Raw genomic sequence first — 27,525 nt, 5'->3', positions numbered from 1 at the left:
GCAAGCGACACATAGACAGGTGCAGGTCATGGGGGGTGCCTGGGGTCCTGAAGTCTTGAGATCGAGACAGAATTTCCCCCTCCTCGGTACCCAGGTCTGCCCCTGAGACTCCCGAGCCCCCGAGGCTGGCCCTGTTCCTTCCCACCTCCCCAGGGACGACCTGGCTGTCCCGAGCCCCAGGGGAGCAGCTCCAGCCCTTGCCCTCCTCCTGTTCTGTCCCCGCCCAGATGTAAATGAGTGCGAGGTCTTCCCCGGGGTCTGTCCCAACGGGCACTGCCTCAACACCGCTGGCTCCTTCCGCTGCGAGTGCCCCTACGGCTTGACGCTGGATGCCACGGGCCGCCTGTGCGTGGGTGAGTCCATGCGGGGCCACCTGTCCCCACCCCTGTGCTTGGAGACCCCTCCTGGGGTCAGAAGGGATTTGGGGATACCTCTGGGACCCTCTGCTCCCTGCTCATTTCTTGCTGACATGTCTCAAAAGAGGGTCTTGTGTGTTTGGGGGGGCTCACCCTTTCGCTTCACTGCCCTTTAGCAAGGCCCGCGGCACCTGCTAAGGTCTGATGATGTAGCATCTGCAAATTTATTCGTTCTTTCTTGCCACCGAAGGGTGTTGGCTCAGGGTGGGTCTGCTCGCTCACCGGGCACCCCTAGCATGCCTGGAATCTCCCTCAGCATCCGGGGCTCCAACATTCCTTCTGAATGGCTCCCCCTCAGGCGCAGAGATCGGAGCTGTTTCCCCCCCGGGTGAGGGTTTCTTGGCCAACATCTTGAGGCGGGCATGTCTTGGCCAAAAACACATCGCAGGCAGCAGACAGGCTCTCTGCCTGCTGTCCGGTTTCCTCCTGCCGTTGGCTAGGAGCCTTCTCGTAGATGCCTTCTCAACTTTGCTTGCCTTCTGAGCTGAGTTTTAGGCAGGCAGTGGGTCTCCCACTGGCCCCAAAATGTAACCAAGGAAAGGGAATAACTGAGTAAAGAGGAAAAAGCCGCTGCATTTCAGGCCCCGTGGGCTGAGTTCAGGACCAGGTGAGCGGGGAGGCTGCGACTCCGGCCCTGTCTGCTCGGATGTGACCATTAGCCCCGGACCCAGGCACTGGGTATAGGGGAGGATCCCTGTGCATGTCACAGGGTTCCCAGAAGTTCTCAAGGTTCTAGAACAGGGTCTCAACTTCAAATCGACCTTCCTAAAATCAGTGTTCCTTTTGTAAAGAAAGAGAAATTGTCCTAGACCAGGGGTCAGCAAACTTTTTTCTGGAAAGGGCCAGGGGTAACTATTTTTGGCATTGTGGGCCACGCGGTCTCTGCCAGAGCCGCTGAGCTCTGTCACATCAGGCAAAAGCAGCCCCAGGCAATACGGAAGCAAAGCGATGTGGCTGTGTGTCAATAAAGCTTTATTTATAAAAACAGGTGGCTGACCTAGGGATGTAGTTAGTGGCCCCTGGCTTAGTCCCTTGTGTCTGGTCTCCAGGGAGGCTTATCTGCTGTCAGGTTGGGAGGGAGTCTTCCAGACCAAGCACACACTCTGGGGCCAGATGGCCTGGTGTGAACGCGGCTCTGCCTTTGCTCACTGTGTGGCCTCAGGGAGGCCCCCTAACCCTTCTGTGCCTCAGTTTTCGTGCTTGTAAAATGGCCGTGACAATTATAGGTTCATCTTGATGCTATTTTGAAGATTATGTGGGTTGGGGAGCTTAGGACAGCACCCAGCACATAGCAAGCCCCTTAGCAGGACAAGTTATTACCATTACGATGCCCCTGTAGGATGACACCATCAGGATAGTGTCACTGCTGGAGGAAGTCACTCCCCTTGCACGTTTCCTACTGGGGAGAGCGTGTTAGACAGACTCTGCAGAGGGGACCGCATGGGCCACGTGGTGGCAGGTATGGTGCGGTGGCGGGGGAGAGGGGACCCGGTGACTGTCCCCCCTCTGTGTAGACATGCGCCTGGAGTCGTGTTTCCTGCGCTGGGACGAGGACGAGTGTGGGGCTGCCCTGCCTGGCAAACACCGGATGGACGTCTGCTGCTGCTCCGTGGGGGCTGCCTGGGGGGCTGCGTGCGAGGCGTGCCCAGAGCCCGAGTCCCCAGCGTTTGCCAGCCTGTGTCCCCGGGGCCTGGGCTTCGCCAGCCAGGACTTCCTGTCAGGCCAGCCCTTTTATAAAGGTGTGTGCAGCACCAGGAGCCCTGAGGACAGGGAGAGGGCACAGCCCAGGCGTAGACCTGGAGGTGGGAAGTGTGTTGGGAGGAGCGCAGAGTGTCTGCGGGGAGAGCCCCCGCTGCAAAGCCTTGGGAGCAAAGCCAGGGAGGTGTTTGACCGACCACGCGTTCTGCTCCCGACCGCAGACGTGAACGAGTGCAAGGCGTTCCCCAGCCTCTGCGTGCACGGCACCTGCAGGAACACCGTGGGCAGCTTCCGGTGCTCCTGTGCCGGGGGCTTCGCCCTTGATGCTCAGGGAAGGAACTGCACAGGTATGGGCCCCCCTTGGCCTCCATGGGTAACGCCGGCCGGAATGGGGGCTTCAAAGCAGACATGGAGTCGGGACTCCCTTCCGTGGGCACCTCTAGTCCTGCCTGCCTGCCGGCAGCGTGACCCAGGGCAGGTTGCTGCCCCCTCTGGCCCTTAGGGACCCCGACTGTGAAAGGAGGGGCTGACAGAGGGGACCTCCAGGGAGGAAACTGCCTGCTGTTGGCCGGTGGGCGCACCCCGGGGCTCCGTTCGGCAGCTCAGGCTCCCACGCAGCGCCTGGTGTCTACAGATGTGGAGGCCGACCCCTGCCCCTCTCTCCGCAGACATTGACGAGTGCCACATCTCCCCTGACCTCTGCGGCCGGGGCACCTGTGTCAACACCCCGGGCAGCTTTGAGTGCGAGTGTTTCCGTGGCTACGAGAGTGGCTTGGTGCTGACGAAGAACTGCGTGGGTAGGTGGCCGCGGGGCTGTTGCGCGGGGTGGCCCCGGGCAGGGCGGTGTCTGATGATGGGTGCTGGGGCTGAGGGGAGGGGGTGGGGACGCTGCCGTGATGGACGAGGTGGGGGGTTGTGGGGAGAAGCTCAACCCAACAGAGACCCGGCGAATCTGGGTGCCACGCGGTGGCATCCCGAAGGCTGCTGGACCTTGGGTCTGTCATGCAGAATTGAGGCCTAGGGACGGAGGTCTGGGTGAGTTCCCCCAGGGCAGGGGTCGTGTGAGAAGAGAAGGCCCTGGAGAGAGGTGCTCCTCTTTCCTTTTTTCCCTCCCTCCTGCCCTCCCTCCCTCCTTTCCTTCCTTCCCTTTTTTATGTATTCCGTGAACATTCCATGTGCCTCTATTGAGAAGAACCACTAAGCGCTCAGCAGCAGGCAGCCCGTCTCTCGGAGCGCATGACCTGATTGGGAGACCGATGTTCCTAAAACGAATCCCCAGACACATGCAAAATGGCCACTGTGAGAAGCACCCGAGGGGGCCACGTGGTGGGGTGGGGTGTGGTCCCCAGAGATGACCCATTCTGGGGGGCCTGAGGTTGTGGCTGAGAGAGTGGGACTAAATGTGGCGAACAGGGGCTGGAAGATCGGCCTGAAGGGAGAACAGCAGGTGCCAAGGCCCTGGGGTCGGCCTGAGGGGTGGAAGGAGGAACACAAGACTGGAGCTTGAGGAGGGTGGTGCCACAGTGCGCTCCCCACGCTGATGCCTGGAGACTGTGTGCTACAGGGTGGCTTCTCAGGGTCTCCTTCGGTGACTCCAGGAATATCAGCCTCATGGCCCTGACTCTCCTGCAGATTCCAGCTTCCATCTTGGGCTGACTTGCCCCTGCCCCTTTCAGCTTAAACTCTGTTCTGCTGGGTCACCTGAGCGCCAAGCATCCAGGCTCTCCTGGGCAGGGCTAGGGTGTGTGTGTGGGGGGGCAGCTTCCATGAGCCCCGCCCCGCCCCCGTCCAGGCCTTCACAGCTGCTCTCCCTTCCGCATGCCCAGACGTGGACGAGTGTGTGCGGGACCCGCTGCTGTGCCGGGGCGGGAGCTGTGTCAACACGGACGGGAGCTTCATGTGTCAGTGCCCCCCCGGACACGCGCTGACGGCGCAGGGCCCCGCCTGCGAGGGTGAGCGTGCCCCCGGTGTGCGGGCGTCGGTGGGGTGAGTGTCGTAGTGGGAATGCATGTTTGTGCGCGTCTGACGACGTACCCGTGTGTGAATGTGCACGTGTGAGTCCGTGTACATCGGTCAGCGTGAGTGGTTGCACGTGTGAGATGGGAGAGCCTGTGTGTGTCCGTGTGGAGGTGTGTATTGGTGTTTACACAAGAGCGAGTGTGTGATTTGTGTTTATTTGTGGGTCTGCGTGAACTTGCGAGAGTGTGTGTCTAAGTGTGGATATGTGTTTGCTCCTGGGTGAGGGTGTTTGCAGGTGAAGGGGTCCGAGGGTGTGTTTGTGTGGGGGTCTGAGCGTGCAGCTGGGTGTGCATTGACACAAAGGCAGGTGTGGGTGACAGGTGTTTGTGAGTCCGTGGGAGTGCACATGGTGTGAATGTGTGTGTGTCTGTGATTGTGTTTGCATGTGAGTGTGTGTGTGTGTGTGTGTGTACGTCTGTGAACCAGCACGTGGATGCAGATGTGCGTCTACAGAGGGCGAGTGTGTGCATATAGGGAGCGTGTGTGAGCCTTGTGAGTGGGCAGAGGGATGTGTGTATTTGAGTGTGGGCATGTGTTTGTTCAGGAAGAGTGTGTTCCGTGTGGGGGGGTTTGCGCGTGTGTGAGAGCACTGGTGCACACGCGTGTCCGAGTGTCTCAGGGGCCTGTAGATGGCAGAAGGGTCCATGTCGGCCATCCGCTCACGCCTGGCCCCATGAGCCACGCGCTCTCCCCCACAGATGTCGACGAGTGTTCCCTGAGGGACGGCCTGTGTCCCCACGGCCACTGTGTCAACGTCATTGGGGCCTTCCAGTGCTCCTGCCACGCTGGCTTCCGGAGCACACCCGACGGCCAGGGCTGCTCGGGTGAGGCCACGCCCACCTGCCGGACACAGTGGGGCGGGGCGGGGGTGGAAGTAGCCCGCCAGCCCCAAGCCTGGCCCCGCCCCGGCCCCGCCCCCTGGCCCCGCCCCTCCACCTCTGCCCTGCCTCCCGCAGACATAGACGAATGTCTCGCTGGGAACGGTGGCTGTGAGGCGCACTGCACCAACACGGAGGGCAGCTACCGCTGTGGCTGCGGACGTGGCTACTCACTGATGCCCGACGGAAAGACGTGCGCAGGTATGTGGGAAGGGGGGATCCAACCAAGCCGTCCCAGGTGAAACCAGCCAGACCCAGGACAGGGCACTGACCCTGTGGCAGGGTCCCTTGGGCTCCCCCTCCGTTCCTGCCCAACTACAGCCCAGCCGCCCTCCCTGCTCCCCTAGACGTGGATGAGTGTGCGGAGACCCCGGACATCTGCGATGGGGGCCAGTGCACCAATGTGCCTGGGGGTCACCGCTGCCTGTGCTATGAAGGATTTGTGGCGACACTGGACGCAAGGACATGCGTTGGTGAGGAGCTGGGACTGGGGGTGCAGAAGACAGCGTCTGAACTCACATGCCAGGTCTTCCACGGGGAAGCACACAGCCGAGGCAGATGTCGGGCCCCTTCCCTGTCGAATGCGGGCAAGGGGGATGGGCCAGAGCCTGTGGGATCAGATTCAGAGCAGCAGAGCCCCGAACCCTGTGCTCTGAACACGTCCGCCAGCCCCTCCCCGGGTACCTGATACACGCAAAGCTTCATACCCCGCTTTCTGGGCTGCATTTTAAGATCACTGCACCCTAAAGCGTCTTAGGTGTAACAGTGAGCAAGATGGGAAGGACACTCAGAACTGCTCCCCGAGCCCAGCTTGGGGACCCCAGGCTGCTCAGACCGTGGTCATTGTCCTGTCCTGGCTGCCAGGCGCTGGGGAACAGATGTCTGCCCTGTGAGGGCAGGGCTGGGGCCAGAGTGAGGACGTTCCAGGAAGGAAGAGTGTAACTCCCTCCCCAGGAGACGAGTCCAGCCGGGCGCAGCTGGGCAGGAGTCTTAGGGAGCACTTCTGTGCCTCGGATCAAATCAAACAGGGAATTCTTTTACGGCTCCGTGCCCTTCTTGCAGACCCACGTTGGCATAAAGGCTCAGACAAGGCCTGTAGCAGGAAAACCCGGCTCGCTTCATTTAGCTCCATGTGCTCTAAATGTATTCAGCCACAAAATCCTTTTGAGAACACGTGCCGGATACGTGCCACAGAATACACTGTGTCACGTGTTGACAGGACATTCCTAGTCACCCGGTGGTGGAACCGGAAGGAGCTCCCCAGTCCTGGAGGTGGATGGGGACAGCCTCAACATGGGGGGGGGGCCCATGTGGCAGGCCACGCAGCCACGCTCACGCACCCCCTCCACCCTACCTGCTTCCTCTCCTGTCATCCCACAGACGTGAACGAGTGTGACCTGAACCCTCACATTTGCCTCCACGGGGACTGTGAGAACACAGAAGGTTCCTTTGTCTGCCACTGCCAGCCCGGTTATGTCATCAGGAAGGGGGCCACAGGCTGCTCCGGTGAGCAGGCGGCCAGGGGTCCTGGGGTCTGCCCCTCCCCCCGGGGCTGAGTACAGCCAGACCTCATTCTTCTAGATTTGCACGGGTGGGGTCTTGTGTTAAAGCAGAAAGGCCAGGCAGGTTCCCCCGGGGCTCCCCTTAGCACATACCTCTGCAGTCCCAAGTGTCCCCGGCAGTGTCCCCAAAGCATGCCAGCCTGATGACTTTAAGTGACACGGGGGCGAACATTCCAACATTTAAGCAGTCCTTGGTTCGGGCGCCTCGCGCTGCTGTCACAGTTTTGTCCCAGCCTGGTGGCTCACAAGCACGGAAGTGTATTCTCCCTCGAGAACGGTCCCAGGGGCCAGAAATCTGCAATCAGTGTGTGCGCAGGGTCGGTTCCTTCCTGGGGGTCTGAGGGGAGGATCTATCCTGTGCCTCTGCAGCCTTCTGGTGGTGGCCACCAGTCCTCGATGTTTCTTGGCTCATAAATATGTCACTCCACTCTGCCTTCACCTGGGCTCTGTCTGGGTCTGGGTCCAAATTTCCCTCTTACAAGGATGCCAGTCATTGGATAAGGGTCCCCACGGTCCAGGAGGACCCCATCCTAACTTGTTACATTTCCGAATAAGGGTCCAGTTCATTGGTTCCAGGAGTCAGGACTTGAATGTACCTTTTTGGAGGACACAAATACACAGTTACACAATTATCTGAACGCGTGTTAGAGTCCCACGTTACGAAACGGTATCAAGCCCGTGACTTTGTAGAGACTGTGATTGATGTAAAATTAGCTTTTAAAATCCATTCGCCCAAGTTACAGTGCAGGGAGTGTAAAGAAATGACCAGTACCCAGTAGCTCACGTAGGTGGTGGGGGAACGCTGCAGAGGGTAGAAGGGAGAGGCAGACTGCAGACTTGGCTGCGGATCGGAGACTGGTTTAGAAGGAATGGTGCTTTAGAACAAGGACATATGCGTTAGGATGGTTACTCTTAAGGTCTAGGCTAAGTCTCTCTTGCTGCTATTTCAAACCACTGCAGGGCTGCTGGGAGTCATGCTTTTTAGGCTTTGGGGGTTTTCTTCTGGGCTCTGGGTGAAGGTGGAAGCTACTGGAGTGGGGGTGGGGCAGGGCTTTCTGGGCCAGCCCTCCCCCGGGAGGGTCCTTGCTTTTCCCCTGCCGCTGCACTGTCTTCCCACTCTGCACCTGAGGCCCTGTCCCTAGGCCCCGGGCCTTGTGGGGGTGCTCTGTCCTGCTCCCCTGCTCCTGCTCCTGACCCTCCCGCGACCCGTTTCCTCTCCTCGCAGATGTGGACGAGTGTGAGCTTGGGGGACACAGCTGTGACAGCCACGCTTCCTGCTTCAACGTCCCTGGGAGTTTCAGCTGCAGGTGTCAGCCAGGCTGGGTGGGGGATGGCTTCGCATGTCACGGTGAGTGCCTGGGGGCAGGCGGTCCGGGCAGAGCAGCAGAGGTAGGTCGGGGGCAGGTGGGGGAAGGGTGCAGGGCAGGGGCGGCTGGGCCAGGGGGTGTCTGTGGGGGCTGGTCGGGGCCGAGATTGGAGGGTCTGCCTCCCTGCAGCCCCCCAATGCACACGCTTCGGGGCTCCGGGCTCTGGGCTCCATGTCGTGCAGACCTGGATGAGTGTTCCTTCCGGGAGCACCGGTGCAGCCCGAGAGCCGACTGTCTGAACGCTCCCGGCTCCTACCGCTGCCTCTGCCGCCATGGCTTCAGCGGGGACGGCTTCTCCTGTGAAGGTGAGAGCGGGACGGGGCCCGAGAGGGACAGCCATGAGGGCTGGATTCCGAGGGGGTCACGGTGATCCGTGGGCTTCCCGACCCTCCCCGATCCACCGCCCACACCACACGCTGGGGTGCTAGAGAGGATGCGCATTCAGCCCATGGGGCCACACACCCGGCCCAGCATCACGGGGCGCTGTCTTCTCCCCTGGACTCCGGACGCACGGAGCCTTCGGGATGCGGGGACAGGAACACTCGCTTCCTTCCCCAGACCCCTCCACCCGGGTCCTGCGTCGCCAAGTCCCCTGTCTCCCTGAGCCGGCGTCCGAGTTCCCAGAATGGCTTGCCTGCTCCCCGGAGCCCTGGGTGACACAGAGGGTTTGACTGGGGCCATCTGCCCACCCCGTGCGGGTCCCGGCCAGCTGGCCCCCAGCCCTCTGCCTCTCGGGGTCCCGCAGACAGGGACGAGTGTGCTGAGGACGTGGACCTCTGCGAGAACGGGCAGTGCCTCAATGCCCCGGGCGGGTACCGCTGCGAGTGCGAGATGGGCTTCAGCCCCACGGAGGACCACCGCGCCTGCAGGGGTTAGGCCTGGGGCTGCCGGGCTGGGGGACGCAGCAGGCGGGTCCCGGCGGGCAGGGCGGCAGGAACAGGCTGCCGGGAGAGGCGGGCTGACCTGCGGTCCCCACAGATGTGGACGAGTGCGTTCTCGGGAACCTCTGCATGTTCGGGAGCTGCGAGAACCTGCCTGGAATGTTCCGCTGTGCCTGCAGTGGGGGCTATGAGCTGGACCGCAGTGGGGGCAACTGCACAGGTGTGGGGTCAACCGGGCTGCGGGTGTGGGAGGGCGCTGGGCTCACCGACCCCTGCCCTCAGACCTTCTCGAATGTCCTGTTCTGCGGGGGGCTTGTCTGACTGCCCCCACTGATCCCCGTTCCCATCGACCTGTCATCTCTCATCTCCTGAATGAATGCAGTGAAGGAACAAAGGTGCGCTCCCTCCACTGCAGTCGTCGGAATGGTCTCTTACTGTTGCGCTTAAAACGGGGCTCAGCAAACTCTTCCAGTAAAGGACTAGCTAGGAAATACATGGCTTTCCAGCCATACAGTCCTTGTCACAGCTCCTCAGAGGCCTTGTAGCCTGGAAGCAGATACAGGCAGTATGTAAATGAGTGGGCATGAATGTGTGCCAATAAAACTTTATTTACATGAACAGGCAGGGGGCCGGATCTGGCCCCCAGATAAGAGTCTGCCAACCCCTGGTTTGAAAACATGTTCTAAATGTTGGGTTTGTACGATAGCTGCATGGAAGCCAGGGCACAGGGAACTTTCTAGGGGCAAACCTCTATGCCAAGTGGAACAGAGCCAGGAGGAGATGGGGTTGGACAGGGCAGAGCAGCCCCTGCAGGCTGCTGTCCCCTCGGGCTTTCTTCCCAGGGGAGGACACGGCCTCGCCCCACAGCCCCACATCCGACACGGAGGGTTTCAGCTTCCCAGGAGGAAGGCGGGAGGGACGGGGGTCAAGGGAGGGCTCCCCGCCGACGGTGCCCCCCCCGCTCCACAGATGTCAATGAGTGCGCAGACCCCGTGAACTGCATCAATGGCCTGTGTGTCAACACCCCTGGAAGCTACCTCTGCCGCTGCCCCCAGGATTTTGAGCTGAACCCCAGCGGGGTGGGCTGTGTGGGTGAGTAAGCCTCCGCTCCGCCTGGGGCTCTCACGGCAGGTGAGCTGGGCGTCCCACTCGCCAACTGCCCCTTTCTGCCTGTTCAGACACCCGGGTCGGGAACTGCTTCCTGGACACGCACGACCGGGGTGACGGCGGCATCTCCTGCACTGTGGAGGTCGGGGCTGGCGTCAGCCGTGCGTCCTGCTGCTGCTCCCTGGGATGGGCCTGGGGCAACCCCTGTGAGCTGTGCCCGATGGCCAATACCAGTGAGTCCCTGGGTGGGGGGGACGCAGGCGAGCACACCTCAGGACTCGGCGGGTCACCTTTGCTACGGGAGGGACCCTGAGAACCAGAGAGGGAGAGGGGCTGCCCTGGGTCACACAGCACGTTCTTGACAGTTCATTGGCTGCCTCTCTCGAGGTCTCTCGATGCCACCCCTCCCTGCAAATTCTCTGTGTGTTTCTATTCACTTGTTTCCTCGATCCAGAAGCAAACAATGGGAATTCCTCTCTGTCCTGTGCAAGGGGCTGGGACCCAGGGAAGGATGAGCCACAGCCCTGCACACTGCCCCACACCCATAAACCAGTGGTCCCTGGGCTGCGGGAGTAGAGCGATTCTAAGGGTTTGTTTGAGACTCAGTGATGGCCGTGGAGAGGAAGAGGGTAAGGGAAGCCTTCCCAGGACAAGGGGCTTAAATGAGGTTTTGAAGGATGAGTAGGAGTTTTCCAGGCAGGGGGGGGGGGAGGGTGTGTGATGCAGTGGGAATAACACGTGCAAAGACCTCAGGTTCACACACCTGTCCACCTGTTCAGGTGTGTGTGCATGTCTCTGTGTGTGTGTCTGTGTGTCCGTGATGTCCATGGTCTTTCTTTCAATGCGGAAATTTGCAGTCACACTGCTTTGCTTTTGGGTCAAAAAAATTTACTCTCTCCACGACTAGCACACAGTTCATCGGTTCGCATGTTAGATGTGAACATGTTTACACACACACACACACACACACACACACACACTGCCCATCCTCCCAGATTGGCCAGGGTCTCTCAGCTGCAAAAGGCTGAGGAGGTAAGGGGATATAGTTGGCGTAGAGGCGGGGTGTAGGACCCTCCAGGACCCCAGTCCCCTGCCCTCTCTGGGCTCTGCCCCTCAGAAGCGCCTGTTTCCCTTGCAGCCGAGTACAGAACCTTGTGCCCGGGGGGTGAGGGCTTCCGGCCCAACCCCATCACTGTCATCCTGGAAGGTGAGTTCCTGGCAGACCATCTACCCACATACCCTCTGATCGACTTTCGATCGATCTCACCCCAGCTTCACCAAAGCGCAGTGATAGGGACCCCACCCCTTCCTGCCTGAAGGCCAGGCTGTGATACTAAACTGTTCTAGTTTGTGGTGATTTTTTTTAATCCCCCCCTTTTTCCATCTGTTGGTTTGTGGGCCCACCCTCCCGTCCACCGTCCATCCACCATCCCTCCGTCCATCCATTCATCTTGTCATCGACCTACTTGCTTCTTCAGGCACTACTTTTTCTATGCATCCATCCGTCTCCCTATCCAGTGGTCCCCTCCCCATCTCTCCATGCATGCAACCATTCTTTTTTTAAAGTAAGCTTGACGTCCAAAGTGGGGCTTGAACTCATGTCCCTTAGATCAGGAGTCAATGCTCTACCAACCAGCCAGCCAGGCACCCCTCATACCTCCATCCTTTTATGTACAGGGGGTGATAAGATTGGAGAGGAGGAACCAGGTGATGGATGGATAGATGGTTGGATGGGTGGATGGATGGATGGTTGGTTGGATGGTTGGTTTGGATGGATGGGAGGATGGGTGGATGGATGGATGGTTGGATGGTTGGATGGTTGGTTTGGATGGATGGGAGGATGGATGGATGGTTGGTTTGGATGGATGGGAGGATGGATGGATGAATGGATGGTTTGGATGGATGGGAGGATGGATGGATGGATGGATGGTTTGGATGGATGGGAGGATGGATGGATGGGAGGATGGTTTGGATGGATGGGAGGATGGATGGATGGATGGATGGATGGTTGGCTTGGATGGATGGGAGGATGGATGGATGGATGGATGGTTGGTTTGGATGGATGGGAGGATGGATGGATGGGAGGATGGATGGATGGATGGATGGTTTGGATGGATGGGAGGATGGATGGTTGGATGGATGGTTGGTTGGTTTGGATGGATGGGAGGATGGATGGATGGGTGGATGGATGGATGGATGGATGGGAGGATGGATGGATGGATGGATGATTTGGATGGATGGGAGGATGGATGAATGGATGGATGGATGGTTGGTTGGTTTGGATGGATGGGAGGATGGATGGGAGGATGGATGGATGGATGGATGGGAGGATGGATGGGAGGATGGTTGGATGGATGGATGGGAGGATGGATGGGTGGGTGGATGGGTGGTTGGTTGGTTTGGATGGATGGGAGAATGGACTAGGAAATGAAGAGAAAGGGTATGAATTCAGGGTGACACTGGCCCAAAACAGTCGAGGTGAAGCCTCCAAGATCAGCCCTGGCCTGAACCCTCCAGAGAGCCAATGGCTCTCAGTATTCTCAAAGAAGCAGGTTGGCTCTCCTTGGGGGCCCCAGAAAGCCCAGGGCAGGGTGTCGGTGTCCCCAGAGGCCTCTGCTTGGGCTTAGCTTCCAAGCACGGCTCCCTCGCTTCCCGACAGACATTGACGAGTGCCAGGAGCTGCCTGGGCTGTGCCAGGGGGGCGACTGTGGCAACACGTTTGGCAGCTTTGGGTGCACATGCCCCCCCGGCTACCACCTCAATGGGGTCACCCGCACCTGTGAGGGTGAGTATGCACCGCCACCCCCCAGCCTTCCTTCCTTGCTGCACGTCTGTCTTCAGGTGCTGGGGCTTGAAATGCCCCTAGGGGCCAGCTCACCTGCCTTGCTGCTGGTGGCAGGGGTGGTGGTGGGGGCATTGGAAGGGCAGGGAAGGCTTCCTGGGATCCTTCTAGCTGCCCTCTGCTCTGCTGCCTCCCTCTGACTTCCTACTCACTCAGAAATGGCCTGGTTTTGCTATAGCAGCAATGCCCTCCCTCCTTGGGGCAAAAGCTGACAGAGGCCCAGCGCTGGGAGTGGGAAGGAACAGACACAGAGGGAGTAGCCACACTGTTCCTTCAAGCAGAGCTTCACCTGCCTCCTTCCTGCTCTGCTAAGTGCATCCTAGTAACAGCCAGCAGGTACCCGGAGTCTGTGCATGTCACCCCCGCACCGAGCATCTGCTGTTGTCATCTGTTCATTCACCACAACAGCCCCATGAGGGCATGTTCCTTTATGATCCCATCTTTCAGATGCAGAAATTAAGGCTCAGGGAGATTAAGTGACTTGTCCAGACGCACCAGCTAGTAAGTGAGGGAAACCCAGACATTCTGGTCCTTGAGTCTGAGCTCTTCTAATACAGTATACCAGGTCTGTCTATCCGTCCACCCATCCATCCATCCACCCACCCATCCCTCTCTTTATCTATCCATCCATCCACCCATCCATCCTCCATCCATGCACCCATCCATCCATCCGTCCATCCATCCCTCTATCTATCCATCCACCCACCCATCCATCCATCATCCATCCATCCATCCCTCTATCCATCCATCCATCCGTCCTTCCGCCCATCTACCTATTCATCCATCCTTCCCTCTGTGTGTCCACCCATCCGTCCACCCATCCATACCTTCCATCTACCCATTCACCAACTCATTCTTTCTCTCCCTTTCAACAATATCGATTGAACACCTACAGGCAGCCAGACACCGACACCAGCACACAAGGACAGGATATGTATCTTCTTTCTCAGAGCAGTGCTGTTTAGAAACTCAAGGAAATGGGGAAGGAAGGGAGAAATCTAAGATCAATGCACCGATTTCCATTGTACATGGAGGTAGAAGCTGTCACACCTTCAAGAATCATAACCCAGATACTTGAAATACACTTCATTCCTCTCTACCTCCCCCGTCCCTTAGGATATCAAGGGAGAAAGAGAAATGCCCCAGGTAGCTTGCCTGGGTCGCTCAGTCAGTTAAACGTCTGCCTTCGGCTCAAGTTATGATCTCAGGGTCCTGGCATGGAGTCCTGCATCAGGCTTCCTGCTCAGCAGGAAGTTTGCTTCTCCCTCTCCCTCTTCCTCTGCCCCTCCCCCTGCTCATACTCTCTCTCTCTCTCTCTCAAATAAATAAATAAAATATATTTTTTAAAAAGGTCCTATCAAAAAATAAAGATCACAGGGCTAGCAGACTTGAACCTGAATGTTGACCTTGGATGTGCAGCCTTGCAGGATTAGCAGTATGCTTGAGGGCTGCACTCCTCTCAGCCCTTCCCAGCAGTCAGACTCAAGGGATGGGACTTGTGCAGTAGCACAGGACGCTGTTCCCCGAAGGGCCCATACTTGGCTCAATGCTTTGCTGTTGCCATCTTGAAATTCTTCATGAGAATTTCATGAGAATTCTTCATTCTATCTCGAACAAGGAAGCCCTGGTCTTCATTTTTCCATGGGCATGTTCTGTAGCTGTAGCTGGTCCTTGTCAAATGTAGGTCTCACTCCTGGAATTGCTGGGTTGTATGGTGCTTCTGTTGACTCTTCTGTTTTGGGTGAGGAATTGCCAAACTGTTTTCTGCAGTAGCTAAGCGTTTTACGTGCTCACCAGCAATGTGCAAGGGTCCCAGTTTCTTCACATCCTCATCAACACTGGTATTTTCCATTGCTCAGAGTTATACTGTCTAGGGGGTGTGAAGTGGCATCTCATTGTGGTTTTGATCTGCAGTCCCCTGATGACCAATGACTAATGAGCATCTTTTCATGTGCTTGTTAGTCATTCATATATCTTTGGAGTAGTATCTGTTCATGTCTTCTGCCCATTTTTACATAGGGTTGTTTGTCTTTTTGTTGTTGAATTGTGAGAGCTCTTTATATATTCTGGAGCCTTGGGTGGCTCTATTTTCAGCTCAGGTCATGATCCCAAACTGGAGGCTGGGCTCAAGTCCTGCCTCCTGCTTCTCCCTCTCCCTTTGGTCTTCCCCCCTGCTCATGTGCGCCCGCTCTCTCCCTCAAATGAGTAAAATCTTAAAAAAAAAAAAAAAGATCCTTATCAGACTTCTGACTTGCAAATAGTTTCTCCCATTCTGTAGTTGTCTTTTCACTTTCTTGATGGTGTCCTTTGATGTGCAACAGGCTGAGGCCCTATTTATCTGGGTTTTTTCTTTCTTCCACAGCTTTGCGTTCGGTGTCATCTAGAATCTATTGCCAAATACAGGCAACGCCTTGCAGTTATGCCTTTTTCTAAGAGTTTTATCATTTTAGCTCTTACATTTAGGACCCCTACTTCTTGGGAGTTAACTTTTGCATATGGTGTCAGGGAGGGATCCAACTTCCTTCTTTTGCATGTGGATTTCCAACGGTCCCCACACGGCATGTGAAAGAGACTCATCTTTCCCCCATTGAATGGTCTTGGCTCCCCCGTTGAAAATCACATGACATATGGTTAATTTCTGGACTCAATTCTATTCCATGGATTTATATGTCTACCCTTCTGCCAGCGCCCCACTGTCCTGATTACGGGAGCACTGTAAGTTTCAAAATTGGGACGTGTGAGCCCTCCCAGCTTTGCTTTTCCTTCTCCAAGATGGTTTTGGGTATCCCCTGCAATTCCGTATGAATTTAGGATCAGCTTTTCCATTTCGACAAAATGAAGTCATTGGGATTTCAAGGGGCTTGCATTGAAACTGGAGATTGCTTCGGCAACTGCTGCCCTTTCAACAGTGTTAAACCTTCTGTCCCATGGACACAGAGCATCTTTCCATTCCTGTAGGTCTTTTAAAAATTTTTTTTAATTATTTTTGTTTATTTATTTATTTATTTTTTGCGGTGATCTTTTGTAGTTTTTAGTGTTCAATTCGTGCACCTCTCTGGTGAAACTTATTCCTAGGTATTTAATTTTTTGGATGCGATTCGAAGCAGAATTTTCCAGAGTTTCCTTTTCGATTGCTCACTGACATGATACAGGAATAAGGCTGACACTTGTGTGTTGGTCTTATCTTCCGCATTTATATTGACCTCACTTGTTAATTAGCTCTAACAGGGTTTGTTCTGTGGATTCTTTTTTTTTTTTTTTAAGACTTTGTTGTTTTTAAGTCATCTCTACACCCCATCGAACTCACAACCCCAAGATCAGGCATCACCCGCTTTACCCACGGACCCAGCCAGGCGCCCCTTTGTCTTGTGCATCCTTTAGGCTATCTTACACATCAGATTCCATGGTTGTGAGTTTTCACCTGGATTCCAGAGTTCTGCAAAAGTTGATTTCATCAGGTTTTGCCAGCTCAGTAGATTTTGTGGAGGAACGGGGGCTGGCGTTCCTCACTCTGCCCTCTTTAAGGATGCCGTTCCTAGCGTGCTGATATCTCCACCACCTGTTTTTGCACAGCCTACTAGCTAAGAATGCTTTTTACATTTTTTAGATGGTTGGAGAAAATCAAGAGAAGAGTAGTATTTTGCGGTATGTGAAAAGTACACGAAATTCACATTTCAAGTTTCATAAATCAAGTGTTATTGGAACGCGGGCAGGCTGATTTCCCTCCCTCCCTCCCTTTCTTTCCTTTTTTCTTTTGATTTTATTTCTTTATTTGAGAGAGCACTAGCAGGGGGTCCGGGGGGAAAGCAGGCTCCTCGGTGAACAGAGAGCCCGATGCGGGGCTCGATCCCAGGACCCTGGATCAGGACCTGAGCAGGAGGCAGACATTCTGAGCCACCCAGGCACCCCCGTCATGCTGATTTCTTTACCTATTATCTGTGGCTCTTCTCATACCGCAGGCACAGAGTGAATGGGTGTCAGAGACCGCTGTTTGGCTTGCAAAACAAAAAAATTTACTCTCTGCTTTTTGGAAAAATCTGCTGCTCCTGGATTAGAAAACTGATCAGACTGAGAGTCCTTTTTTTTCCAAAAATACTTGATGTATACATGGGGTGCCTGCTTCCTGTCACCTCTCATTAGGAAGCACACGACTGAACCCTTTAAACTAATCTTGAAACCAAGTTCAAGCCCATGATGAAGTGGCTCCATCAGATCCAGATCCAGGGTGGAGTTATCTAAGCAACTCCCGGATGCTCCCCCTCCCTCCCCTGCAGACATCGACGAATGCTCTGCACACTCGGACATCTGTGGCCCTGGTACCTGCTACAACACCCTGGGGAACTACACCTGTGTCTGCCCCGCGGAGTACCTGCAAGTCAATGGAGGCAACAACTGCATGGGTATAAAATGTGATGACTGGGGAGACAAGACAGTTGTGGGAAAAGCACTTGGGTGTGGGAGGGACTTCTTGGAGTCTCCATGCTTTGAAAGAGTGTGCAGAGGTGTGTTTAGGGGAATAGGGAGATGGAGGGTGAGTGTATGAGTGGCTGGTCAGCAGCAGAGAACAAGATGTAGGACTTGGGGGGCCAGGGCTGCCATGTATGGTTGTTCAGGTTGTGCACTGCCCCAAAAAACTTAGAATATAAATGACACCTCATGTGTCTTGGGGGAGAGACATCAAGCCAGTTATTTTCAAATGGATCCAGGAATGAGTTGGCCCTCTGGCTCTCTCTTTCTCTGGCTCGGTTATCTGTCATCCACACCCCTCTTCCTAACCCGACTGCAGACATGAGGAAGAGCGTCTGCTTCCGGCACTATAATGCCACATGTGGAAATGAGCTGGCCTTTAACGTTACCCGGAAGATGTGCTGCTGCTCGTACAACATTGGCCAGGCCTGGAACAGACCCTGTGAGGCCTGCCCCACTCCTGCCAGCTGTGAGTGCCCTCCCCCACCTTCTTTCCAGCTTGGTCCTTTTTAGTGCAGTATTTAAGGGGGCACACCCTGCTTAGGGCACCCAGATTAGCCCTCATCCTAACATTGCTCTGATGAAGGCTGAACAGTTTCAGTTATGTCCTAGTTGGTGTATGGAACGCATCACTCTTGGGGTGAGCAAAGCATCCTTCCTTCTGTTTTGCACATTTGGGGAATTCAGAATGGATCACTGAAGCCTATATTTGTGGTAAAGATCTTTGAGCAGGGGAAGGGCAGACTCAGGGAAGCTCTGGCCAGGACTGCTAAAATGTTGGTTGGAATGAAGAAGGGGGTTCTGGGCAGGGAACAGCATGAGCAAAGGCCTGGAGGCAGCACTGAGCCCCCGACCACACTAGGAGCTGAGACAAGAGCTAACGGAATGATCTCGCAGCTGGCCCAGGTATCAGAGAGAGCTGAAAGAGGAGAGCAGGGAAAGTGGGCAATGAGGAGGCTAAAGTATTAGTGCTGGGGGCTGAATGTGTCCCCCAAATTCATATGTTCGAGCCCGGATCTCCAGTGCGGCGGTGTTAGGAGGTGAGGCCTGGGGGAGGGGATTAGGTCGTGCAGGGGGAGTCCTCCTGAACGGGATGAGCGGACAGGTAAAGCAGATGATCTCCACCACATGAGGACAGAGCGGGAAAACAGCCGGTGTGAACCAGGGGGCGGCTCTCACCGGACTCCGAATTCTTGGACTCCCAGCCTCCACAACTGTCCAAAATACACGTCTGCTGCTTTGGCAAACCTCCCCACCAACCGCCACCACCACCACCACGCAGCCCAAGCTGGCTAAGACAGGTGGTTTCCTAGGGCTGCAGCAACAAATGACCACAGACTTTGTGACTTAAAAAACCCAGAAATTAACTTTCTCCCAGTTCTGAAGACTGGAAGTCAGAAGCCAAGGTGTCAGGTGTCAGAGGGGGCCATGCCCCCTCCAGAGGCCCTAGGTTCGAATCTGTCTTTGCTTCTTCCAGCTTCTGGGGGGGCTCTGGGCATCCTTTGTGTCTGTCCCCAATCTCCGCCTTCACCCTCACGTGGCTTCTTAGCCCCGAGGCTCTGCGTGTCTCTCCTTTTCTTAGAAGGCCACCAGGCTTTGCATTCTGGGTCCACTGTGATCCAGGATGACGACATCTTTTAAAATTTAATTTAATTTTATTTATTTATTTGACAGAGAGAGAGAGATCATAAGCAGGCAGAGAGGCAGGCAGAGGGAGAAAGGGGGAAGTAGACTCCCCACTGAGCAGAGAGCCCGATGCGGGCCTCGATCCCAGGACCCTGAGATCATGACCTGAGCCGAAGGCAGAGGCTTAACCCACTGAGCCACCTGCAGGATGGCCTCATCTTATCTTGATTCCATCTGCAAGGACCCTATTTCCCCAAACGGTCACACTCAGGGGTTCTGGGTGGACACGAACTTGGGGGGCAGTGAGTGTCGGTCCAGAGCAAGGCGATGGAGAGGAGATGGTTACTGGGCACTGCTGGGAAGGTGCACATGTTCCGGGTTCTAGGAAACAAGATTGGGCAGACCCAAGCTTGTGCAGGCTGCAGGGGAAGCTGCAAACCGCCAACTCTGGTCAGGAGATTGTCAAGACAGATCAAACGTCACCCTTAGGTTGGATGCTAGGACTTGGGTATCTACCTGGATCTCATGCACCTGAAACTGAGCTGCAGGTAGATTTTGACAAGGCAGGAGTCCACGCCAGCCAGGGGTCCATTCTCATCACGATGCAGTTGGGAGAGTGAGTGGGAGCCAGGGCAGGCCCCCGGGGAAAGGTGGCAAGGGGACACTGCCCCGGTGGGGGCGGGGGGAAGGGAGCCCAAGCACGGTGCCATCAGCTGTCTGGTGCCAGCATGGTGGGAGAGCAGGGAGCCCCAGCAAGCCTTCCCTGTGGGCTGCCCTGAGTCCTCAAGGCTGAAGTGGGCTTTGCTAGGGAACAGCAAAGGGAACAGCATGTGCGAAGTTCTGATGGCACGGCAGAGTAGGGCATCTCCTGGTGTGTAATGAAATCAGTGTGATGGGAGGGCAGGAGTTACTGCTGGAGTCGTAGGGCCAGAGGGGAAGATCTTGAGGTCCAAACTGAAGAGTCTACCTATTCTGGCGAGGACAGCGGGGCGTGGGTGGTGGCACTCATGCAGGGAAGAGATGAGCGGGGCCACATTCTCTGCGTCTCTGTGTTGGAAGATCACACTGCCAGGTGGATGGCTGCCCATTGCCCTTTCAGTGCCGGTCAAAGCACAGGGAGGGAGAGGGACTAGTTATCAGGAGGCCAGATGTGGGCTGGGCTGTAGGGGTTGGAGGAGGCAATGGGGGGGGATCAGGAAGAGGAGGTGTCCTCCCTGGGAGCCTGCAGATCCGGCATCCTCTGCCCCGTTCTCCTCTGCCCAGCGGACTACCAGCTCCTGTGCGGACACCAGGCCCCCGGCTTCGTCATTGACATCCACACAGGGAAGCCCCTCGGTGAGTGACTGTGGCCCCCCGCCCAGAGCCCCAGGTCCCTCTGTCCCCAGACCCTGACCTCTCCCTTCCACGCACGCTCACCCCATGCTCCCGTACTTTCAACTCCCCAGACCAGGCCAGGAGTCCTGTTGCCAAACACTGCCCTTTATTTGAGAGGGGGAAAAAAAGTATTTTTATCAAGTTGTTACTCATTTTTAAAAATTCTGATAAAACATACATAACACGATATTTACCGTCTTAACCATTGTTTAGTGCACAGCTCAGGGACGTGAAGCACACATTGTCATGCAACCATCCCCACTCTGTGTCTCCAGAACTTTCCATCTCCCCAAACAGAGACTCTGTCCCCATGAAGCACGGACTCCCCAGCCCCTGCCCCAGTCCCGGCTCCCACCATCTCCTCTCTGTCTCTGGGGACAGGATGACTCTGGGGACTTCCTGGGAGTGGGGTCCTACGGGATGCGTCCTTCTGGGTCTGGCTTCTGTCCCTGAGCACAATGTCCCTAAGGTTCATCCATGTCGTAGCAGGGTTAGAACACTTCCGTTCTGACTACACAAGGTTCTGCGGTACAGTCTAGTCCCCACGTGCCACATTTCAGCCGTGCAGAGTCGAACTGACAAACCCATGTCCAACCATTCTCACCCCATGGAGGTGTCCTCCTTATCTGAAACAATCAGAACATGGCAGGTGTGGTGACCGTTGTCAAACCAAAGTCCCCTTCACACTCCCACAGTTCCCATGCCGTATGGCCCCCCGGGGGGGGGTTCTAGGTCCTTCTTCATGCTTTTCAGTATGCGTAGTGGTCCCCACTGAAAATGCATGGCAATGTTTTCTGGGGAGTGTGAGATGTTATAATTCTAGAATGCCCTACATAGTGGTCAGCCACTCACATTTTGTCAGCCAGCCATGAGTAGTGGAGCCCTGGGCAGGTTACTGTCTGCCGTGCGGCTCCTCTGGACCTGCTTTGTGGCATTCCGTGGGTGGACCCGTCCCCCTTCACGAGCCCGTCCCCCCTGGATGGGCACTGGGTTCCCTTTTCCTACAGTTGACCCTTGAGCAGCATGAGGGTAAGGGGCACCAAAGCCCGTGCAGGCAAAACTCCATATGTAACACTTGACCCCCCCATCACTCAGCTAATAGTCCGCCTGACCGGAAGCCTTACTGATGGGGTAAATAGCAGATTAATGCTTATTTCGCACGTTGTGTCTATAATACGCTGCATTTCTACAATAAAGTAAGCTGGGGTCCAGAAAACCTTATTAAGGAAAGCAGGAGGAAAGTACTGCGTTTCTATAAAAACTAAACACTCCTGCATCAGTGGCCCTTTGTGGTTTGAACCTGCACTGTTTAAGCAACAACTGTATACCTAACAGCCTCAGTGGGATTTAACTCACATATCTCACACTTGGCCCAGCTCAAGTACAGTTCTGGGGTTCTCCGTGTCTTCACAGAGGGGGGCAGCCAGCACCAGGATCTAAGTTCAAATATCTTCATCACACCAAACCAAACAAAACAAAACAAAACCCCACCCTCCCTGTAAGCAGTCACTCCCCGTTCTGTCCTCCCCCAGCCCCCGGCATCTGTGGTTCTCCTCTCTGTGCTTGTGGATTCGCTCTTGTGGGCATTTCACACCCCTGGGGTTGTATGGTACAGGTTCTCCCATCCGGCTTCCCTCACTGAGCCGCGTGCCTTCGAGGCTGGTCCATGCGGTGACCCCACGAGGCACAGGCAGCCTTGCTCGGCCGCAGTGGGTGGGTTTTCAGTCGGAAGACGCGCACACCCCCTGCTCTTGGTCCCGCATCCTCCTCTCTCTCTGGTGGCAGAGGGATTCTGGCCACCGCAGAATCCTTGGTTCTGGGCTGCATGGGTGGGAGGAGGTGGCCAGACTGTGCGGGGTAGTGGGTGGGGGGCGCGAGCGGGGAGGGGCCTGACTCAGGGCCCCTCCGGGTGCTCCCTGGGGCTGGGCTGCCCCTGACAGCCAACGCCCTCTCCCAGACATCGACGAGTGTGGGGAGATCCCCGCCCTCTGCGCCGGTGGCATCTGCATCAACCAGATCGGGAGCTTCCGGTGCGAGTGCCCCGCCGGCTTCCGCTATGACGGCGTGCTGCTGGTCTGCGAAGGTGCCACCTGCCAGACCTCCCCAGCCCTGGGTGGGAGGCTGCTCCCCCACCGGGTGCGCTCCGGACGCGTCATTTAAGCGCCATAAGCCTCAGTTTCCCTTTCTGTACAATGGGGCTCATGCCGGTCCAGGGGCCTCCATCCCACATCACCGCTCTCCTTCGGGTTCCTGCCACTCCCAGAGGGAGTCCCCGCTCTGAAGCCTGGGGCAGGGTGCGGGTCTGGATTCCAGCAGGCAGGCCTCCTCCTGCACTCCTCCCCCTTGGCTGTGTTCGCAGACAGGAATGAGTGTGCGGCCGGGGCGGGCCCCTGCCAGCAGAACGCCGACTGCGTCAATATCCCCGGCAGCTATCGCTGCGTGTGTGCCCGAGGGTACAGGCTGTCACCTGGCGGGGCTTGCGTGGGTGAGCGGGGACCCCAGCAGGGGGCAGGGTGGGGGCTGAGGGTGTGGGGTATGGGACAGAGTGACCTGAGTAGGGCATGGTTCTACGGGCTGAGCCACAGGGTGGCAGGGATGCCGAGCACCTGTTAAGGGGGTGGGGGGTGGGGGTTGAAACAGGAGCCTGGTGCTGGCAGCAGCTTGAATGGGGGGCTTCCGGGCAGGTTCTGGCTTCCCCGTCATGGTGCATGAGGGCTCAGCAAACTGTGTGTGTGTGTGTGTGTGTGTGTGTGTACACATGCATGCATGCAGAGGAGGGGTTCTGGGGACACCACACTGCCTGCCCTCCCCCAGGACGGAACGAGTGTCAGGAGATCCCAGACATCTGTAGCCATGGTGACTGCATAGACACAGAGGGCAGCTACATGTGCCTCTGTCACCGTGGCTTCCGGGCCTCGGCGGACCAGACCCTGTGCACAGGTGAGAGTCCTTTCCCACTTCCTCCTGGAGAGCGAGGCTGCCAAGTGAGGCTGGGGTGGCGGCCACAAGTCTGCACCTCCCCTGGGGTGAGGACAGTGCTTTCATGCACCTGGTTCACAGAAAGACCCAGCTTCGAGTCCCAGCACTTGAGAGGTTGGGTAAACGACTTATTCATGCCCCTGGGCCTCAGTTTGCAAAACGAGAGTGATAAATAGTTCCAGGGGCACTTTCGGCCATCACCCCACAGGTGTCCCTTCCTGTCCCCCTGGACAGGACTGGGTGCAGGGGAGGCGGGCTGGGTCCGGCCAGGCCCTCCCTCCCTGCATTGCCCGATGCCATGGGTGAGCTGGATGGGGCTTGGGGGCTTTGCTCCGGCAGACGTAGACGAGTGTGACCGGCAGCCGTGTGGAAACGGGACCTGCAAGAACATCGTCGGCTCCTACAACTGCCTCTGTTTCCCTGGCTTTGTGGCAATACACAGTGGAGATTGTGTGGGTGAGTCACCTGGGCTGGGGGGCGGGCCTCATTGCTCCCCCCCGAAAAGTGGGTCCTTGGCTTCAGGGTCCCCCTCTGAAATAAAGGATCTGGCCAACACTCCTCCTTCAGGAAGAGGGGGGGACAAGGAAAAAATCAGTAAGGTTAGAGAAGACCTGAACAACAATGTCAATCACCTAGACCTGCTCAGTATTTATAGAACATTCCAGAACACACATCCTTCTAAGTGCACATGGACATTTACCATGAGAGCCCATATTCTGGGCCATAAAACAAACCTTAACAAATTTAAAAGAATTAGGGTGCCTGAGTGGCTCAGTTGGTTAAGTGTTGGACTCTTGGTTTTGGCTCAGGTCATAATCTCAGAGTCTCGAGATCGAGCCCTACATTAGGCTCCCCACTCCACGGGAAGTCTGCTTCTCTCCCTCTGCCCCTCCCCCAAACTCGTGTTCTATGTCTATCTCTCTCTCTCAGAATTAATAAATAAATATTTTTTAAAAACACCCAAATTTAAAAGAATTGAAGTTATACAAAGTAGGTCTTCAGAATATAAGCGAATTAAAGTAGAAATCAGTCACAGAAAGACATCCAGAAAAATCCCCAGCTATTTGGAAATGAAACAGTATACCGCTAAAGGATCCCGAGATCAAGGGAGAAAGCGTAAGGGAAATAAAAAAATATTTTGAATTAAATGAAAATGGAAACAAACAAAATGCGTGGGGTTCAGCTACTGGAGTACCCAGAGGCAAATTCATAGCATAGTGCTACGATACTGGTATCTGCCTCATGGGCTAGTGGGAGGTTAATATACAGAGCCTCGCATGTAAGTACATGATAAACTAAAGTCACTACCCTCCACGTAACTTCCATGTGGACAAAAGCACAAGGGAGGCTCAGGGCCCCCAGACTGTGGGTGACCCTGCCTGCCCATACCCCTTCTGCAGACATGGATGAGTGCACCACTCTGGTGGGGCAGGTGTGCCGATCTGGCCAGTGCATTAACACACCCGGCTCCTTCCACTGCCTCTGCCAGGATGGCTTTGAGCTCACAGCCGACGGGAGGAATTGCATGGGTGAGTCTCTGTCAGCCCCCTGCTCCCAGCTTACCTGTGGTTGGTACTTCCAAGCGATCATGGTTCCATTTCATAATCAGGCATTTATCTTAAGGTATAAGAAGAAGAGGGGCGCCTGGGTGGCTCAGTTGGTTAGGTGACTGCCTTTGGCTCAGGTCATGATCCCGGGGTTCTGGGATCGAACCCCACATGGGGCTCTCTGCTCGGTTTACAGTGAGGCTGTCTTAAACAAGGTTCTAGATGGGCGCCACAGAAATCACAAAAGGGTCTGTATGTGGCTTAAGATCAAGAACCTTGCTTCTCCTTTCCCTGGATGCCACGCAGCTTCACCGGTGTATAACCCTCAATTGAGGGCCAGGAAGGTCCTTCGCTGGCTGTGCCTGTCTTCCTGAGTCTTAGCCCTTCCCCTGGATCCAGGAGAACTTGTTCTGGGGCCCTTGGCCATCATGCAGTGACTGTAGGAGCTGCTCCCTGTCCCCTGTCATGGGCTGGTGCTGGGACCCCCTCCTCTTCCTCTCCACAGACACCAATGAGTGTTTCAGCCTCTCGGGAACCTGCCTGCCAGGCACTTGCCAGAACCTTCAGGGCTCGTTCCGCTGCATCTGTCCGCCTGGCTTCCAGGTGCAGAGTGACCGCTGTGTCGGTGAGTCTAGCCCCACCTCCAGCTCTGGGGCCAAGGAGGCATGTCCAGGCCTCTGTTTTGCCATCTGTAAAATGGGAATGCCAGGTGGGGTCATGGTGAGGGTGGAGGTGTACTTAGCACAGCACCCAACACAGCTCCATACACAATTGCTGTTACTAGGATCATTTTGGCCGCTTGGCCCAGGTTCTCTATCTGGGGCCCACAGGCTTCCTCATGAATCCTATCAAATAGGCAATAGGCATAGGTGTGGGGTCATGCCGCACATAGAACTCCTTACTCGATGAGTGATGGTCGGTCTGGCCTGTCTGACCTGAGCTCCCCTGGTGTAACTGGCCAACTGGGTGACTTTGTGCCGCATTGGCTAATCTGGACCGGTCTGGCCTAAGCAGATGGGCTAGCCTGGCACAGGGTGGGCTAACCTCGATTGCGCTACTCTAGCAGTTACCCTGAGCGACCTTCCTCCAGTGTAAGGTAAGTTTATCCAATCTCGGTTAGCTTTGTACAAAGTTAGTCTCTAAAGACGAACTTCTCCTGACTGTGACCCCTATCCTGGAGACACCTTCTAGGAAAGACACCCACCCCCACCCCAAAACAGCCCATCTGGTGTTCTGGCTCATGCTGAGTCCCAAGGGTCCCTGGCCCGCGTTGGTCCCTGGACCCTCCCCGACTGGGCCCCCACTCTGTCTGCCCCTTCTGGCAGCCACGGCTGTCCCACGCTGGTGGAAGGCCTGCCTGCCGCCACTCAGCTCATGTCCCGCCCCTCTAGACATTGATGAGTGCTTGGAGGAGCCCAACCTCTGCCTCTTTGGCACCTGTACCAACAGCCCCGGGAGCTTCCAGTGCCTCTGCCCACCTGGCTTTGTCCTCTCCGACAAGGGGCACCGTTGCTTTGGTGAGTCCGCGGCCTGAGAAGCGTACGGGGCTTGGAGAAGAGCTGGAAGCGAGGGAGAGAGGGGCCGGTCACCCAGAAAAGGGGGCTGCAGCTTCTGCGTGGCTCTCCGGGAGCCCTACCTGGACAGAGGTGTTCTCTGCCTGAGCGGGGTTATTCGAGTCCAGACAACCTGTTGGCCAGACAAGGCGCTTCTGCAAAGGGCTATCCTGGTCCAGGCTGGGCTAACCTGGTCTCCTGGGCTTTGGTCGTCCGGTGGTGGCTGCGGTTGCCCTACCTGGGCGGGCTTCATCTCAGCTAGGCCAGCCTTGTCCCGTGGGGGCTAGCCTCAGCCAGTCCCACCCAGCCTCTTCTTCTCTCCCAGGTTAGGGGCAACAAGGGGGTGGGCCGGGCAACTCGACCCGTATTTGTTGCTCAGATCCCAACCTGGCCTGGAGGAGTCTCAGGTTGAGGAGAACCTGGGGCTGAAAACTGGGGGGAGGGGCGGTCCACGACAAGGATTTGGGGTCTCGAGTCCCAGGTCCTCTGGCTCGCTGGAATCACTTTCCCTCCAGGAAGGGGCTTCTGAGCCAAGAATAAGTGTGGCTGAGTTTGCTCTCCTTGGCAAGGGGGCACCCCTACAGCTGTGGAGGTGGGGTGTGCCTGGAAGGAATCCCCCGTGGTCCAGGGGCCGGCCCTCATTGGCCCAGGGTGGGTCACGTGTCCGTCTCAGAGCCAATCACCACGGTCAGGGGCCTGTGGGGTCCTGATTGGCCGCTGGCAGGGTCGGGTGGGCGGTTCTCTGGACCCGGCTCCGAGCCGGGCACCGCGGATGATCCTTCCAATGCTTGCCTGGGCGTCACCCCACAGACACGCGGCGGAGCTTCTGCTTCACCCATTTTGAGGCCGGGACGTGTTCTGTGGCCAAACCTTTCAACACCACCAAGGCCCGGTGCTGTTGCAGCCAGAGGCCCGGCGAGGGCTGGGACGACCCCTGCGAGCTGTGTCCTCAGGAGGGCAGCGGTGAGCGCCCCGCCCAGTCCAGTGTCCCCGCGGCTCCGCCTGCCTGCCCGCCCGCAGCCGCTCAGGGGGCTCCCGGGGGCGGCACCGGCCCCCGACCCTCACCCCCTTCCCCTCTCGGTGTCCAGCTGCCTTTCAGGAGCTCTGCCCCTTTGGCCACGGGGCGGTCCCAGGCCCGGATGACTCTCGGGAAGGTGAGACCCTCGCCCACGTGCTAAGGGCCCCTCCTCCGCCGCCCGCCTCTGTCTG

The 27,525-nt window shown here is 56.6% G+C and overlaps 1 protein-coding gene across 1 annotated transcript in view; it reads left to right on the top strand.

The window, feature by feature from the left end:
• Window positions 1-27,525, top strand: part of FBN3 (fibrillin 3) — a 52,602-nt gene that overhangs the window by 13,107 nt on the left and 11,970 nt on the right. Inside the window, exons 22-50 of the mRNA XM_080803117.1 lie at window positions 228-353; window positions 1,931-2,155; window positions 2,336-2,461; window positions 2,783-2,911; window positions 3,941-4,066; window positions 4,832-4,957; window positions 5,090-5,212; window positions 5,359-5,484; window positions 6,392-6,517; window positions 7,799-7,921; window positions 8,123-8,245; window positions 8,686-8,811; window positions 8,919-9,041; window positions 9,791-9,913; window positions 10,000-10,161; window positions 11,067-11,135; window positions 12,588-12,713; window positions 17,045-17,170; window positions 17,557-17,706; window positions 20,127-20,198; window positions 22,195-22,320; window positions 22,597-22,722; window positions 23,052-23,177; window positions 23,556-23,672; window positions 24,617-24,745; window positions 25,269-25,388; window positions 26,155-26,280; window positions 27,127-27,279; window positions 27,405-27,470. Of these exons, the coding sequence (XP_080659243.1) occupies window positions 228-353; window positions 1,931-2,155; window positions 2,336-2,461; window positions 2,783-2,911; window positions 3,941-4,066; window positions 4,832-4,957; window positions 5,090-5,212; window positions 5,359-5,484; window positions 6,392-6,517; window positions 7,799-7,921; window positions 8,123-8,245; window positions 8,686-8,811; window positions 8,919-9,041; window positions 9,791-9,913; window positions 10,000-10,161; window positions 11,067-11,135; window positions 12,588-12,713; window positions 17,045-17,170; window positions 17,557-17,706; window positions 20,127-20,198; window positions 22,195-22,320; window positions 22,597-22,722; window positions 23,052-23,177; window positions 23,556-23,672; window positions 24,617-24,745; window positions 25,269-25,388; window positions 26,155-26,280; window positions 27,127-27,279; window positions 27,405-27,470 (3,645 nt within the window). The remainder of the gene's footprint in view (window positions 1-227; window positions 354-1,930; window positions 2,156-2,335; window positions 2,462-2,782; window positions 2,912-3,940; window positions 4,067-4,831; window positions 4,958-5,089; window positions 5,213-5,358; window positions 5,485-6,391; window positions 6,518-7,798; window positions 7,922-8,122; window positions 8,246-8,685; window positions 8,812-8,918; window positions 9,042-9,790; window positions 9,914-9,999; window positions 10,162-11,066; window positions 11,136-12,587; window positions 12,714-17,044; window positions 17,171-17,556; window positions 17,707-20,126; window positions 20,199-22,194; window positions 22,321-22,596; window positions 22,723-23,051; window positions 23,178-23,555; window positions 23,673-24,616; window positions 24,746-25,268; window positions 25,389-26,154; window positions 26,281-27,126; window positions 27,280-27,404; window positions 27,471-27,525) is intronic.

The sequence above is a fragment of the Martes martes genome (genome assembly GCF_963455335.1).
Source record: "Martes martes genome assembly, chromosome: 1".
Lineage (NCBI taxonomy): Eukaryota > Metazoa > Chordata > Mammalia > Carnivora > Mustelidae > Martes > Martes martes.
This window is presented reverse-complemented; position numbering and strand designations above follow the sequence as displayed.